Genomic DNA, 18108 nt, shown 5'->3' on the forward strand with positions numbered 1-18108 from the left:
CGGAAAACTGTACACCTCAGCCATCCTTGCCTTCTTAAAGCAGCTGCACATCCTATTTGATGGAAAAGATGCATTGGAGGCATCCACTGCTGCAGCAATGAGGGCTGCACTTGTCAACGTTCCTTACTTGAAATTGCCTTCACAGTCTCGTTTCTGTCATCCAAAATGAGGTCAAGAGGAAGAGAGATGTTGTGCCACATCTGGTGGTTTGGCTAATGTATTAACGAACAGGTTACTTATCTACAGTAACGCTTTATCTGGTAGACACTATATCTAGCCACAGATTCCTTACCTTAGAATTTCCCCAGGCGTCAGCGTGGAACTGGAAGATTTGGCATGAGCAGTATCCCTGCATGCAGGTAGGTGACATTGATTGGCTCTGCGTGCATCGGCGGTGGCATCTGCGCAGGAAGTGACATCCGCGGCACCTATACAGGTGCGACCCGGGTGCGCTGATGTCAGTTTCTTTTCACGACTTTCCACAACAGAAGTGCAGAGCCATGAAGAACCCTGACCACTGGTGTGGAAAACTAAGGCCCTGAAAAGGATCAGCCCTGTCCCTAGAAATCCATTCACAGAACGGGGAGAATGGGTGAGTGGGTCGGTAATGAACCTGAGACTAGATATACCACATATACCTTATGTGTCTCTACCACATAAGGTGCTACCAAAGGTAAGTAACTTGTTCATCTGATAGAGATTTCTAGCTTCAGATTCCTTACCTTAGCATACATCCTCAAGCAATACAATTCCCGGCAGTGCTTCTGCAGACCAATTTCAAACAAGAAAGTCCAGCAGGAACGAATGGGCAAAATGCACATCCCTACGGACCTGACTGTCCAGGCAGTAATGTCTGGTGAGCGTGTGAAGAGAAGCCCAAGTTGCTGCCTGGCAGATATCCATGACCTAAACTCTATTGCCTAACGCAGTGGTCACAGCTTTAGCGCTGGTGGAATGAGCTTGCAAGCCTTCAGAAGGTTGCTTCGTGGCCAATGCATAGCAGATTTTAATGCAAAGCACAACCCATCTGAAGAAGATCTGCTTCTGCACTGCCCAACCTTTCTTCGCACCAACATACCCCAAGGAGAGTTGGTCATCCACCCTGAACTCTCATGTGCAGTCAAGGTAGAAAGACAATGCTCTTTTTAGATCCAGATGGTGGAGTCGCTCCTCTTGTTTAGAGGGATGTGGCGGAGTGTAGAAAGTAGGCAGTGTGATAGATTGGCATACGTAAAGTGGAGTGACCACTTTCAGGAGAAAGGAGGCTCTTGTGCGAAGCACCATTTTTTACAGGATGGATTGAGAGGTAAGGTGGCTTGGATAACAAGGCCTGCAACTCACTCACTCTTCTTGCAGATGTAATAGCCAAATGACAAGCTGTTTTAATCGTAAGAAGCCTGAGGGGACAAATATGGAGAGGCTCAAAAGGAGCACACATCAAGAATGTTAAGACCAGATTAAGGTCCCATTGAGGCATGACAAATGGTGAAGGAGGTAAAACATGAAAAAAAAACTTTCAGAAACCTATGGGCTGTAGGGGATTTGAAAAGGGAGGGTTGGTAAGGGAGGGTTGGAAAGAGTGCCCAGAGCGGAGCCCTGCTGGGCAGGGCAAAGAATAAAAAGGCAAAGACATGGCACCACAAGAATTAGACTTTCTGAAATGTTTTACAGAGTAAATCCAAGTATTTCTCTGTGTGAATGTGGCTGCAGAGGCTTTAGATGACATCTCCTTTTATGCACTGCCTTTGTGGAAGTGTTTGGTGGAGTACTTGGCACTGAATAATTTCTAGATGGGGGGACATCCCCTTTAAGAAGCTAGACCAGAACACATAATAGGATAAGGTCACTGAGAGGTTAGAGCAGAGTTCTCCTTGTTGACTCTCTCACACACAATTTGCACTAGAATGCTGAGCCAGGGGGAGTAGGAGACCTAGCACTTCCACCTTGCTGTTTGACATTCAGGTTCTTTAAAATAATGTGAATGTGTTACTAAACAAACACTATTGTTGAGGCCTAGAGCAATTTTTAGCACTATTTATTGCTATCTGAGGTTAGCAGGGATTCCCAATGTGATGATGTGGAATGAATTAAGCATGTGACGATACAAAAGATCCAATGCTCGAGAATAAATGGATTTAGAATCCGCCGTTAAAGCGAATTGTTCTCTATGAGAGCCATACATAATAATTTTATTTTCTCATGAGTAGAGAGTGCACAAACCTTCCATGACAAGCCTCAATCGCTTTGCCTAGGTGTGGACAGCAATGTCTGGTCATGCATCTGTATTGCCAAATTTTCCATAACAGTTAGGATTTGATGTGGCATGGAGTTTGAGAATTGTTCGCCTTATTTATTATTAGTCGAGTTGTGGTTTCAATAAATGTTTGATTGCAACTGGCCTTCCTGCTTTCATTCCAACATGAACCCACCTCACCATTTGTCTTCCATTTGCCTTCCCCCCCATCCTTATATGACCCTCCCCTACTATTCTTTCCTTTGGAGGTATTGGGATGTAGTGGAAATATGAGCAACGGCTTTATAATTAGAACATTATAGGTTTAAGTACACAATGAATGAGTGATGGGTGGCAAATGCTTAGCACACAAAACCGCATAGAGTTACCTTTGTATGTCTTATTGTGGAGCTTTGATGTCAAGCATAGGGGAAAAAAACTTAGAGAACCATCACAGGGGTAGCAGAGACGGGACAGAGAAGAACTACTTTAGGGGCAACTGCTTTGCAGCACTGCCAAGACTGTTGAGGAGCCCCACCCAAAAAAGGACCCTGATACTCATAAGACAATGCCTATCAACATATCACAATCATGAGCCAAAGCCTTGCTGAGCAAACAAAAACATCCCTGAAGAGAGAGCAGTCAGTGGAGAAAACATATGAAAATCGACCACTGAGATACACTCTGACCGAATACAGAACAAAGTAAGTCTTTCTGGTGATTTACAAGGAAAAAAATGTGAGTTAACCTATTTTAAAATCTTACCTTTGTACTTGTTTAATAGTATCCTTTTACATATTTTCTAAAAAGGACCATATAAAGGGATTGGGAGGAATGCGGCCTTTTAGATTGTTAAACCTATTTCAACTTATTTTCAAATTAATTATTGATATGATTATTTATTAAAAGAAAAAAATGAAAATGTTACCTTCAGATTGTGATTGCTTCAAGGTTAGAAAGTGTTGTTCTCTCTTGAAAAACTGTCCACAGACCCCACACATACGAGAAGATATCCAGTATACATGTATATTAATGGAGATCCCGTGATAACTCCCTGAATATTTCTGTTCTAGGCACATATGCTGACTCACTCCATTTGAGTTTTTTATGTGGTTCTATTTTGATGTTAGTTATTATTTAATGCAGATTACCTTCTTTACCTGGTTCATGGTCTCCTCCCACGAGTCCTGCTGGGCTGTTAGCTGGCTGCCGCTCTGAGGAAGATTTGGATGCAGAATCTTGCGGTTGGGGGCCCACCTCATCAGGAAGGGTCTTGTCCTGCTTCCGGGACTGGCGTTCAGGCTCGTCCTGTAGAGGAGTAGTGAAGCGGCTGGTGTCCATCAATGCTGAGAACCTGCGACGAGCACCCAGTGGTGGGCTGGAATCACTCTCCGTGGTGAAGGAAGACTCCGAGGCTGAGAATCGCTTCCTACATCATATATCACAAAAAAGGAGGGCCTAAAGCCAAAGTATCACAGGAGGTGCTTCCCCAATGCAAATCAACCCAGGCAGTTCTACAAGAACATAGGACAGTTGCAGAGGCACATCTAACCAAGCAGCTTAGAGTAAGCAGACATCTCTCTCAGAACTACTGCCACCCATGAAGAAGATATACCCATGATGCATACCCTTCTAAGTTACATTTACCCGGGCACTAGTAAGGAAGGGTCTGTCAACAAGGGCCATAAAAGTCTTCTAAGTGGTTCTCCTCTAATCTCAGAAAGAAAATTTTCACTTAAAAAAAAACCTCAAAGAATTTGAGCGAAATGTAAATCTCCGATCTCCATTAAACACCAAAAAGTTAAAAAGGAAAAATGTAAGGCTACCATTCTAAAAACAAAAGCGGTCTGGCTCAACTTGGAAATGAACTACAACACAACCAGATCTCAAGAACTACTCAATTAACCAACAAAATATTCACTGTCCTTCCCCAGGGTCTAATGATTCCTGGTATAATGAATCTGCTTTTTTTTTCTTGCACGAAATAAGCAAGATCAGAGATGAACTTACTGACTCCTTTATTCCTGAAACAATACTTCAATACCTCACTAACTGGAACTGAGCATGGAGCATTTTTCCCATCTTCAAAGAAGGAGTGAATGCTGCTGTTTCCAATACCAAACTTTTGTCCTGTTATAAAAATCACCTTACCTATTAACGGGATAAGGACTTCTGCCAAGCCTACCTGCAAACTACTCCCCTCAGAAAGGTTAAGTACCACAACACCTCAAAGATGAACATGCTAAGCCTACCTTGAGAAAATGTATAATAAAAACCTCGATTGCTGATAATTATTACCTCATCTTGGTTGCCCCCTATATAAGATTATTGACAAATATGTGGCCTTAAAATTTAAGAACACAGCTAGGATAACAACCTACTTGGCACATGCCAATCTGGTTTCAGACCAGGCCACAGCACGCAATCTGCTACATCTATTGATGACATTCTCCATACTTTTGATGACAGTCACATCTGTCTTACTTATTTTAACATCAGCCTTTGATACTGCTGCTTACAAGCTCCCAAACACACTTACAAACAGAATGTACTGTAGGAACTGTTCGGAAATGGTTGCTCTCCAAATGGTCCCAGTCTAGGTAAAATATGAACAGGCTTTTTTTTTTATAAAGGAAAGGAACACTATTAAAGTCAACTTTATCCAGGCATCTATGAGGAAGGATCACCCTCAAAATTTAAGCTACTCAGACAGCAGTGAAAGGTCACTGTTAATATCTAATCAACCAAGAGAGTCATTAGTGAGTAAGAGTCTTCCTCCACAGCAAATTTACCCAGGAAGCATTGACGAAAGGTCAGCGTTAAACTCAAATCTACTCAGGCAACAGTGAGAAAGAGTCATCCTTCATGTCAAACCAACCCAGGCAGCTGAGGAAAGGTTGCTCTCCAAGGAAAATCTACCCAGCCAGCAGTAAGGAAAGGAGTCCTCAAAGTTAAATCTATACATTTAGCTGTGAGGAAGGATTGCCCACCTTCCAAGTTAAACCTACCCAGGCAGCAGGGAACAGGGATCTCTTTCTAAGTAAAATCGACCAAGGTAGCTTTCAGCAGAGGGGTCTACCCATCGGCTCTTGGGAGGCAGTAGGGCAAAACAACAGGCATGCAAAAGGTAGGATTAAGCACAGTCATTCCACACCTAAGAATTTTTATATTTTTGGTAAGACCATCTCTCCTGGATTTACAATGTTTCACAATGACTTAACATACAGCTGAGCAGATGAGGTGCTGTGTCGTGATAGCTCTTTCAAAGCTGTGGAGGCACCTTACTACAGAGACCTTTTCCTGGATAGTTTTGTGATAAGCAATACAATGGACACTATGCCCAGTATTTGGCAAAAAAGTTGCCCATTTTGTTTTTACAAGATACTGGTATGCAATCACTGCAAAATAGATTGGTACCAAAATGGACAGAGCAGCCTGTCTTTGGGCTCCTATACATTATGTTGACATAGGCAAAATCCCCACTTAATTCGGGCTCCCTAACAGGCCAGTCCTCATCATTGCTTTCAAGAATTATCGATTGCGACCCAAAGTGAGATCACTTGTATATTGATCGCATTACTATTCTAGGCCCAAACAGACCTGGGCAATTACAGGTCTGGAGGGCATGACTATTCTGTGTCTACCAAAAGCTCATCTCGAGAAGCGCGCTATCATGCAGGCTAACGAAGTCAGAGAATGGAAGAATGAGGACTACGGGGGTCTGAAGGGAGGGTTAAGACAAGAACATGGTGGCACACAAAGGACCCCAGTTAAAGCTGTATGTACTTACATCTCTGGAGAGCCAGTTCTCCAGGTTTTGTCTCTCATGGTGAAGCTCCCCAGACTGTCTCTCTTGCTCACACGATCATCTTTGTGCTTGTTACTGTGGTCTCTCTTAACTACTGTGGGTGGCTTCTGCTCCAGCTGACAGAGGTGTTCCATGCTACTGTAAACCTGAGAAAAGAAATAAAGCAGAGGTGACGTACAGCACAGAGCGCTGTGTACACACTGGGCTACAATCAAGAAAAAGACAGATATGGAAGCGGACAGGGTGCGGTCAGGAGTTTCTCAACCTTGACAGAGTTCAGCCAGAGCAGAAAGCTCAATTGGCAGTAGTATTCTACCCACTGGGAAATGGGAGAATCGTAAAGATGTGAAGTGCATTTAAGAAATTCTGAAGGGAAGGTGATTTGGGAGGTTTACAAGCGTTAGCGTGGGAGACCGTGTAGTCCACAATGAGTTGTTATTATAGGTATATGAATAAACAGGTTAGGTAGCTATTGTTACTTTGAGTAAATTGCAATCTGGCTGGATGTGGTTGATTTACAAAGAGCTGTGCAAGTGCACCATAGTCCAGGCCTGCAGCACCTGCTGTTAGACACTAGAAGGCACACATAGCTATGCAGATGCTGTTAAATCCTACCCCACTTCTATTTCAAATCCAGAATCCACACACATCTGCCAGTGCACCTCGGGAAGGACCTGCAGCACCCCTACTATTCAGAACCGGGACCCTCAGTTAGCCTATTCCAGGGCTGGTAATCGCACACAGCTCTGTGGATGCATCTCAGTTGTAAACTGTAGTCCACCCCATCCATAATATTCGAGTTCTGGAACCCATGCACAGCTCTGCCAGAGCATCTCAGTTTTAAAATGCATCATCCCGTTATAATCCAGTACCCGAAGCCCTGCTATTCAGTAATGAGGCTACATAGAGCGCTACAAATGCTTCCCATCTTGAACTTCAGCACCTCATGGGCTCAAAATCTTGTAAAATAGCAACATAGAGCCTCGGGGGGTTCTGTGAGTGAAACACAGTGTCTAAAGTGAGGGACTTACAAACAATGAGCGCTTGCTACCATGCTACCATGAAACCAGCTGCAGGAGCAGGCTCTCAGCAGCAAGAAGCACTTTCATGGAAGCCGAAAGAATGTTTCTTCACTCAGGAACCTGCTCAAATGGATAATGCGAGTAAGGGAAGTAAGCACAGGGCAAAGGAGGTCAGGGTCATGCCAACAGGCAGTATTTTAATGAAAGCAAAAAGCATATTCGCACCATAAAGCAATATGGGTGCGTGTTCAGCAGGAGAGAGTGTGGTTTTGTCAAAAGGAATCAGATTTCAGCAGCGGAGACAGATAGCGGCCTTAGGCACCATGGTCATATCAGCAGTGAAGATGGTTTCAGCAGCACAGAGCATGCTTACGGCATCAGGGAGCATGATCATGGAAGAAAGGGTGATATTCCTGCAGAGGATGTCAATGACAGCAGAGAGCATGCTGTTGGTAGCTGGGAGAACAGTCATGGATGGCACCAAGGGGCATACAAATTTCAGACTAAATCATACTCAGAGCCCACAAGACATGCATTTGGCAGCAGAGAGTCTGCTCGTGGCAGCACAGAGCAAAGTTTGCTGTGAGAGGAACCAGCCTACCTTGCTAAACCTTGGAGAACAAGAAGAGAATTGCCTTATCTCCACTGGTTCGTCATCGTTGGTGTCATCTTCGTCGTAGGAATTGACGTGGTGGTACCGGTCAGACCGAGCTGAAAAGAGAGAAGAGTAATGCTGAGATAAACACCCAATGCACTTTTTCAACAGCAACCTCACAGCTGATTTGTATGACGTTCACAAGAGGGACATCCTTGAAAACAAGAAGTCCTGTACGCCAGGGATACTGTTGGGATCTATGCTTCTTGGAATTGTGGGGATGTTGCTAGGAGGTTAGAATGTTATGATGTGAATAGCAGACAGTACAGAGGAAGCTGTGGAAGGAGCTGGAGGTCTCTTCACTTCTGACTAATAAAGACTTACTTCAACTATATAACCTGGATTGAAGATATCTTCTTTACATTGGCGACGAGGATGGGATCCTATACTCTGGCAGGGGCAGAGATTGGAATTGACCTCCACCCCTGGATGATACTACAACTGGATTGGACTGTGGTATACAATTTACTCCTCCAACTTTGTTTCTTACTTTTCTTCTCAAGGCAGCAGCAACTTTGTGGTATGTACATTTTACCCTATATTCTGCTCTCTATCTAAATCCTGGAAGTAGATAGATAGATTGAGTTTTATTCAAATTTCGAATTCTTTGACTAGCAGCTGTGCGACAAGATTTTCATTTCATTATCTTGCCACCTTTGCGCTAAAGCGTTTTTCATCTCTATGTTGGTAACGCTGAATATTTAAGGAAGATTTTAAAGATTTCTACATTTTCTACAAATCGCATCTTTCAACTTGTGCCTGCTTACTTGCTCGCGCGATTTCAAAACCGCCGCCTTAAGAAGCTTCAGAACCCGCTGCCGCTTCCGAACCTGTGGACATCACCAGCTTGATTACGTACCTCCGTGATGTTGAAGACGTCATTTACGTAATCCAACGTGGCGGCCATCTTTGTTTGGGATTCTTCGCAAGCGTCTACGTGGGAGCGTCATTGCGTGAGTCAGCGTGGCGGCCATCTTGGTTGTCCAGGAAGCTTCGTTTGCCCATTCCGATGTGTTTATGGGCTGTCTAGTATTTGAGACTGTTTTCCCTTTAGCGCGTTATCGTCCTGCTTGCCGGTTGAACTGAATTTAGACTGCTGAACTGCCGATTTCTTCCCTGATTGGATTGCAATACTGCTGAACTGCCGATTTCTTCCCTGATTGGATTGCAATTACTTCTACTTTGAGTATTTACTTATTTACTGTATTAATCTTCTTTGATTTAAAAAAAAGGAAGGGAAAAAGGTGCTGTTAATTGTTTACAAAGGTGCTATTGATTATTTACAAAGGTGCTATTGATTATTTACCATGGGTGATCAAACCTTTTCTACTCCCCCTTCCTTCCTCCCTACTCCTGGTGAACCCCCAATACCTTGGAAAGAATGGAAGAAATTGTTCCTCACATATGTTTTAGCATCTGGTGCGGACAAATATGGTCCTGTTCGCAAACAAGCCATTCTTCTTCATAATTTGTGGGTGGAAGGTAGAAGATTATACGAAGATTTGCCCGAGATATCTTTAGGTGTGGGAGATGGTCATGCTGCTAATGTCTATGACATGAGTATGTTGATGCTAGAGAAAAGGTTCATCACAAAAATTAATACTCTTTTAAAAAGGCATAAGTTCTTTTGTCGGGTTCAAAAAGCAGATGAAGATGTTGCAACTTATGTGGCAGCCTTGCGGGGATTGTCACTTAATTGTCAGTTTAAAGATTTGACAGATTCTCTGATCCGTGATCAGATCGTCAGGTGCACTAATAATAAAAGGGTGCGAGAGAAGTTACTTAGTAAAGATTGTAACTTAGAAGAAGCTATTGAGATCGTTAAAGCTATAGAAAATACTGACTTATGGATAAAAGAAATGGATAAATGTTCTGGTTCTATATCTAAAGATAGTGTGGCAAAGGAATCAGAGTCTAGTGTAAAATCTCAAACACAAGCATTTTTTGATGAAACTAAAGTTGTTAAGAAGTTTGATTCTAAAAGCAATAAGTTGTCTAACTACCATCCTCCAAATTATCGTCCTCCAAATTTTGTGCAACAAGGGAATTCACGTCTTGTGAAATGTTATAGATGCGGATCTCCAGGACACATTGCATCGAGTCCTCGTTGTACAGCTAGAAATGCTATTTGCAGAGGATGTGGAAAGAGGGGTCACGTAGTTAAAGCTTGCAATGCTAAGACTCAATATGTTAATGAAATTGATGACTCTTGCGAAAATATTGAGAATTTAATGCTGTGTGTAGATGGGCTGGTTTTAAGTGAAAATTGTCCTTGCGTACAAGACCCTATTTGTCTTGTTGATGTGGCTACTGAGAGTACTGATAAGCTTGAGAAGCCACACTGTTTGATCAATTTTGATTCTAGAGATCCTATGCATCCTCAAACTAGAAATGTTAACATGCTGGTAGATTCAGGAAGCCTTTATACCCTGTTGTCCAAAGATATGTATGTAGAAATTTGGGATGGTGATGTGGATCTCAACTTTTGGACCTCTCCGGATATAAGAGCTGTAGGATATGGTGGAAAGACCATTGACATCTTAGGTCTTAAATGGATGGTAATCACATTTCAAAATAAAAAAGTGTTTGGGAGAGTGTATCTCACTAAGCAAGGGTCTAACTTGCTTGGTTGGCGTCACCAGAAAGATCTAGGAATTGTACTAAATCCCAATGCTCCTGAACCTGTTTCTTCATTCTCTGTTCTTAATGTTGATACTTTTGAGACAGATGTGATGAAGAAGTTTCCTAATGTTTTTACGGAAAAGTTAGGAAAATTGAAAGGATTTTCTCATAAGATCATTCTTAAGAAAAATGCGGTAGCTGTGGTTCATAAAGTAAGAAATTTACCACACTTGATGAGAGAACCCCTGAAAGTAGAATTAGATAAATTATTGAATCTGAAGATTATAGAACCTATTGAGGCATCTGAGTGGCTCTCCCCCATTGTGGTCGCGCCCAAGGATGGTGGGACCAAAATTCGTCTCTGTGTAGACTTACGCGATCTAAATAAGAATATATGGGTCGATAGGCAACCATTGCCTAATATTTCTGAAATGTTAAGTGCCATGGGTGGTGGTGTGATATTCAGTGTAATTGACATGTCTGCAGCCTATCACCAAATTGACTTAGACGAGAAATCAAGACACCTTACCTCGTTTGTAACTCCACTGGGGGCATTTCGCTATTGCAGGATGCCATTTGGGTTGGCTTCAGCGTCAGCGGTGTTTCAGAGAGTGATGGAAAGAGTCTTAGGAGGTATTGAGAATGTATTATGTTTTCAGGATGACGTATTAGTAGTTGGAAAGGATTGTCAACATCATGATAAAATTTTAACACAAGTTCTGGAGCGTATGGAGGTTAATGGTCTAACCATAAAAAAGGAAAAATGTCAATTGAAGAGAGATTGTGTGACGTATCTAGGTCATGACATATCAGGTTTAGGTATTAAACCAAAGAAAAGCATAATTTCTGCAATTAATGATGCTCCTACGCCAACAACTAAAGATCAGCTAAGATCTTTTTTGGGGTTAGCTGAATATTGTTCTAAGTTTATTAGGAATTTTTCAGATGTGGTTGAGCCTTTGAGGCGTTTAATGAAGAATGGTGTGGTTTTTGAATGGGATCAAGAATGTGAGAATTCTTTCAAGCGCGTGAAAGTAGGAATTATTCATGCACCTACTTTAGGTCATTTTGACGTTAAGGCCAAAACTTTGGTTACCACTGATGCTAGTGCTGTGGGACTTGGGGCTGTACTCTCTCAGGTATCTGATGGTGTGGAAAGGGTTATAGGTTTTGCATCTAGGAGGTTACAGGGTGCAGAAGTGTCTTACTCGGTGATTGAGAGGGAGGCTCTTGCTTGCACATGGGGAATTAGGCACTTTAGATATTTTCTTTGGGGTTTGCCCTTCAAAGTGCGTACAGATCATAAGCCTCTTGTACATTTATTTAAAGGAGGTAGAGGCTTGGAGGGTAATGTCATCCCTAGGATATCGAAATGGATTTTATCAGTACTTGATTATAATTTTCAGATGGAATATGTGAGAGGAGAGAAAAATGTTATTGCGGATTGTTTGTCCAGGATGCCTGTAGACTTAGTAGATCTGGTAGAAGTTGAAGACCCTGCAATTAGTTGTGATGAGATTCTTGCTTTTGATAAAAGTGATTGGGATTCTGCCATTGCTGATGATCAAATAATTCCTTTGGTTATGAAACTTGTGTCTGGGAGGTGGTCTAAGGAATCCTCCAATGACACTCGCTTGAAGGGTTATTCTAATGTGGAAGCTGAATTGAGTGTATCTGAGGGCAAGTTGTGGAGGAGAAACCGTTTGGTGCCACCGTGTAATCTTAGATCAAAGATCATGAATATTGCTCATGAAGGTCATTTGGGGAGGAACATGACCAAGAGAAGGATTCGCGAATCCTATTGGTGGCCAGGGGTGGATGGTGAGATTGATGAGTTAGTCAGGAATTGTCATGCGTGTGCTGCTAGCGATAAAACGAAAGTCATTAGGCAGCCTTCTCTCTCCTGTGTTGAATTTCCGGTAAGGCCCTGGGAGAAATTAGCGATTGATTTCTTGGGACCAATTTCTAAATTAGGTACTCGGAATAGATTCATAATGGTTCTTGTGGACTATCATTCTAAGTGGTTTGTAATGGAGTCCACTGAAAGTATTGACACTAAGAGAGTGATACATTTTTTGGAAAGAACATTTTTAAATGAAGGTATTCCAAAAACTTTGGTATCAGATAATGGTGTGCAGCTGGTATCAAGACAAATGAAGGAGTTTTTGGATGGCATGGGGATTTGTCATGAGAAGGTTGCATTGTTTAGGCCACAGGCCAATGGCCTTGTGGAAAGGATCAATAGATTATTGATGGAGAACATTCAGTTGTCATTAGCGAATGGTTTGGTGTGGGCTGAGGAGCTTAAGAAAATGGTCTGGTCTTATAGAATAACTCCACATTCAGTCACCGGTATCTCTCCTTTTGTCTCCCTAAAAGGGCGTGAGCCTGGTTTGAAGGAAGTTCCGGGTTGGCTGAAGAACAAAGAATGTGTGTGGGTTGACCGATCTAGTGTGAAAGATTGTGTTGTCAGTAGGCAGCGTGATTCTACAGATTCATACAATCTCAGAATGAGGGTGAAAGATCCGAATATATGTGTTGGTGATTGGGTAGTGACAAAGAAATGTGGTATTGTAACTAAAGGTGAAAGCAAATATTCTCAACCTAAACAAGTAAAGTTTGTGAAGAAAAATGTTCTCATTCTAAATGATGGTTCTGCTTGGAGCTGTGGCAATGTTGCAAAGTGTAATGCTCCATAGATTTTTATTTGTTCCTGTATGCTTTATTTTTCTTTATATATTTCATTTGTACATTTCTTCTGATATTGTAATAGGGGGAGATGTGTTGGGATCTATGCTTCTTGGAATTGTGGGGATGTTGCTAGGAGGTTAGAATGTTATGATGTGAATAGCAGACAGTACAGAGGAAGCTGTGGAAGGAGCTGGAGGTCTCTTCACTTCTGACTAATAAAGACTTACTTCAACTATATAACCTGGATTGAAGATATCTTCTTTACAGATACATTATGAAGGACCAGCAATCTGCTGTATTCCAAAACCACATCTTTCAGATATACATAATCATACCATGAATACACATGGCAATGAGACTATGTGATAGCCAGATGACCTGTCAATGTTTTATAGGAGGCATAGCTGTAGTAAGGAGGCTACACAAGAAGTAGGTTCAGTAGGTTTATTCATGAAGAGGACAGCTTAACAACCACAGGTAGGAAGGGATCACCTCAACATCAGATAAGCAGTAACAGACACTGGTGAAGGGAAAACATTCCAAGAACCTAACACTCTACTGAGTGACATAAGAAGGTTCTAGATGACATAGGAATACCACACACCTCCCCCCCTTTAAAAAAAAATAAAAAAAACAAGGGAAAAAAAAAAAAACAAGATAACCCTTAAAGAGAAAAAAAAAACACACTTAGGATCTAACGTAATCTTTAAACTTTGAAGGAGCACATTTCACACGCTCACTGCGTCTTAATAAGGTATCTTCACATTCTGCATTGGATTGATTGTCTACAGAAATGCATGGAGCAGGTGGAGAATCAGAATTAATAACAACATCAGAATTATTTACAATCTCCCTTTCTAAATTGTCATAAACTTCATGCATACCAGAAAAACCATCTGGATTATGGTCTGAGCCAAAGTCTGAAACCAGCTTGTCTGAGACAAATTTCTCTGGGAAAGAAGTCTTTTGTGAAGAGGAAACACAAGGTTTGCATAAGGAGACCCTTCTGAGATTCCAAATTTTCCCACCTTCGACTCTGACAGCTTTGCTGAAAATTTCAATGACCTTGATAGGATCAGACCATCTAGACACATTCTTATGGAACAACCCACCCATTTTTACACGAACAAGATCGCCAATTTTGACATTGCAGGTATTGTACTTCTTTTTAGAAGAATGTTAAATCATACTACCCTGGTATTTCCCAATTTTATCTCTTAATGCCTTAAAGTCTACTTCATAGGGAGTATCGCCTTTTAACCACCAAGGTAAAAGACGAGAACCTGGTTTCCTCCCTCGCAATAGTTCAAAAGGGGATAGACCAGTGACTGAATTGGGAGATAACCGGTATGTTAGCAAGGTTGCTTGAAGAGCTTTCTTCCACTTCAGACCGCTTTTGATAGCCAATTGGCAAGATTCCTTAATGACTCTGTTGAACCTTTCAACCTGGCCGTTGGCCTGGGGAAAATAATTAGAGGTCCTTTTGTGGGTAATACCACAATTCCTAAGAAAACACTCAAATTCATTGCTGATGAACTGTGGACCATTGTCCGAAATAAGTTCCTCCGGTAAGCCTTCCCTAGAAAATATCTCGTCAAGAAACTCAATTACATGCTCAGAAGAAACTTTCTCAACAATCTTTAATTCAGGCCACTTAGAGAAGTAGTCAATCAGAACTAATGCAAACATAACCTTACCAGATTGATAGCTAAACGGTCCAATGATGTCAATTGCTAACCTTCGCCAAGGACCATTAGCATACTCAATGGGAGTAGTATCAACGGAAATGCCCTTTGCAGACTTGTCGCTCAAGGAGCACGGAGAACAATTCCTGACCCAACTATCTACCATGGCGTCAATACCAGGCCACCAGTAGTGTTCCCTGATCCTTCTTTTAGTGGTGGACATGCCCATGTGTCCCTCATGTGCCAATTTGCAAATTCTTTCTCTCAAACTAAAAGGAGGTATGATTTTATCTGATCTGACAATAATGTCTCGACATAACATAAGATCATCCTTAACTTTATAAAACGACCCCAACTCTCCAGAAAGTTTCCTTTCTTCAGGCCAACCTCTAATCAAGAATTGCCTAACTTGAGTCAAAACCGAGTCATTCTCCATAGCTTCTGCCCAGTCCTTCTCTGAAAGGATTAAAGAACTTTCCTGATCTGAAATAATGTTGACATCTGCAAGTGAATAAGCAACATCACAATCAACACTGTCACCAACTTCTACGCTAGCTGGAAAACGCGACATGCAATCCGCATGAACGTTCATACGTCCTGGAATGTACACAACCTCGCAACGGTATTCCTGTAATTTGGCTGCTAGTCTCGCTAACCTAGCAGTAAGAACTCTACCACCACCAGCAGCTAACATAGTGATCAGAGGCTTATGATCAGTTTTCAAAAGGAATTTTGTGCCCCACAAAAATTGCCTGAAGTGCTGGGCAGCCCACGTACAGGCAAGTAACTCTCGCTCAATGGTTGAATAGTTTTTCTCGGCGTCACGTAGAGCTCGAGAGGCATACGAGACAACAAACTCACCAGATTTATCCTTTTGCATTAAAACAGCCCCTAACACAATGTTGCTTGCATCAACATAAACAATACATTCTTTGCCCACTGAGTAAGGTTTCAAAAATGGGGCCTCAACAATTTTTTGTTTCAAAATAGCAAAAGAATTTTCTTGTTCTTTAACCCAAATAAATTTTGTATTTTTTTTTAAAAGAACCCTCAAAGGATGCACAATATCAGAATAATTTTTAACAAATTTGCCATAAAATTCGGTCAATCCTAAAAAAGAAAGTAACTGTTCTTTTGAGTTGGGAGAGGGTGCATTGACAATGTTTTGAACATGATTAACTTTGGGTTTGATTCCGTAACTAGATATTTCGTGGCCCAGGTACTCCACTTTGTCTTGCCTGAATTTACATTTGTTAAATTTCAAGGTAAGACCCTTGGACCGAACTCTTCCCAAAACCAAAGCTAGATTCTCATCATGTTCAGTATAGTCTTTTCCAAAAATCAAGATGTCGTCTTGGAAAGCTATGGCCCCCTTGCAATCTGTCAATAGTTCTTTCATAAGGCGCTGGAAGACGGAGGCCGCACTTGCCAATCCGGAGGCATGCGTAAGTACTGAAACATGCCCTCTGGGGTGACAAAAGCAGTAAGTTTCCTTGAGTCTTCATCTAACTCCACCTGGTGGTAGGCACTAGCCAAATCATTGAGGAGAACACAGTAGCACCTGACAAAGCGGAGATCAACTCGTGTATATTAGGCAAAGGATGTTTGTCTATCCATATTTCCTTATTGAGACTGCGCAAATCTGCACATAAGCGAAGTTCGCCTGAACTTTTAACTGAAATTACAATGGGCGAAACCCAAGGGGAAGATTCAATAGGCTCTTTTATACTCCTTTTTACTAAATCGTCTAGAATATCTTTTAACTTGGGTCTGTAAGCCAAAGGAACATTTCTCACTTTATGCCTGACAGGAACAGCATTGTCATTTAAAACTATTTTGTGCTTGAAATCAATGTATTTTCCCAACTTATCATTAAAAATTTCGGGAAAATTCTTGAGTATGCTTTTAGTGAAATCAGAATCACTAGATGTATTCAAAGTTAAGTTAACTAGAGAGTCAGTGATGTGCTTTTCAAACCGGGGCTCCTCAACATAAACTGGTGGAACAGAATTTGGAACTAATTTGATACCTAGCAAGCGTTGATGAGGCCAACCCAGGATGGAGACACCCTTGGTAGCAACATAAACCTTTGCTAAGACATCCCAGTTCTTAAAAAACAATTTGGTCCAAAAGAAACCCTCTAATGCGATTTTCCGTCTTGTGTACCCACCAGGATATATGTCAGGACTTAAGAGTTCCCTCTTGTGCCAAAGTCGTTCGAAAATATCCTTACCAATAATACTATACCATGCACAAGAGTCAACAAAAAATTCAATAGGTTTGTTGTCCATAAAAATAGTGCAAGAAGGAAAATTATTTTGAATACATTCATCAATGAACAGTATGCAATTTAAACTATTTAAAACCTCTTCTTCTTCAGGAGAGATGTAATTAATTCTTTGACCAGATCTGCACACATTGCCAAAATGCCCTTTCTTTTTGCACTTGATGCAAATCTTATCCCATGCAGGACAACCTTTGTAGTTGCCCACATGGTTAGTACTACCACATCTGTAACAAACTATGGTACTTCTTTTGATAAAATTCTTATTATCACTAGCGTTTCTTACGTATTCTTTCTTAAAAACAGGTTTGGGAATAAAGGTGTTTGAAGTGGGATTACTGGAATGAGATTTAACAATAGCTACTTCAACTTCAGGAACATTAGTTTTAAGATTTTTCCCTCTTATCTCAGATACAAATATTTCAGAATGTTCTATACCCTTAGCTATATTCACAACTGCAGCAAGGGTGGTCTCAGTAACCAACCAAAGTCTTTCTTGGATCTTTTTGCTTTTTGTTTTCATCATGATTTGGTCTCTGAGAACCTGCTCATATGATATGGTTTCAAAAGAACAAGTGCAGGCAAGTGAACGTAAAGCTGCAACGTAATCCTCGATGGTTTCATCAGATTTCTGTTCATGAGAATAGAATTTAAATCTTTCCATAACAGTATTTATCCGTCTGCCAAAACGAATTTTCATTTGCTTGGAAGCTTTGTTAAATACATCCATATCACCTGCGTCTTCTAAAGGTGGTAAATTATCGAATTCTTTTATTCCTGCACCACCAAGACAATGCCTTAGAAGAGCAAGTTTTCTTTTTGCTGAACAATCCTCTTTTTCTAGGACATCCACATAAGCAATAAACATAGGAAACCAAAGATCCCATTCTATAGGAGGATCGCCAGCAACTTGAAGAAAGTGAGGTGGCGCTGCAATATTGGACATAAGTAAATGAGGAGAAAACAATGTAAGCAATTAAATGAGTAAAGAACCTGAAAAGTAAAAATATTAATGTAGTTGGTGTGCAAATCACCGTAGAAAAGGATTTGCTGAAATGAAATTACAAGTTTCAAGTTTCGTTTTTTTTTTTTTTAAATTGCTGTTGTT

The 18108-nt window shown here is 41.3% G+C and overlaps 1 protein-coding gene across 1 annotated transcript in view; it reads right to left on the reverse strand.

The window, feature by feature from the left end:
• MAST1 (microtubule associated serine/threonine kinase 1) overlaps positions 1-18108 on the reverse strand; it is a 237263-nt gene that overhangs the window by 61950 nt on the left and 157205 nt on the right. The window contains exons 17-19 of the mRNA XM_086959098.1: positions 7665-7774; positions 6024-6187; positions 3394-3662 (exon numbers count right to left, since the gene is read on the reverse strand). Of these exons, the coding sequence (XP_086815224.1) occupies positions 3394-3662; positions 6024-6187; positions 7665-7774 (543 nt within the window). The remainder of the gene's footprint in view (positions 1-3393; positions 3663-6023; positions 6188-7664; positions 7775-18108) is intronic.

The sequence above is a fragment of the Lissotriton vulgaris genome, chromosome 1_1, assembly GCF_964263255.1.
Source record: "Lissotriton vulgaris chromosome 1_1, aLisVul1.2, whole genome shotgun sequence".
In the NCBI taxonomy this organism is placed as follows: Eukaryota; Metazoa; Chordata; class Amphibia; order Caudata; family Salamandridae; genus Lissotriton; species Lissotriton vulgaris.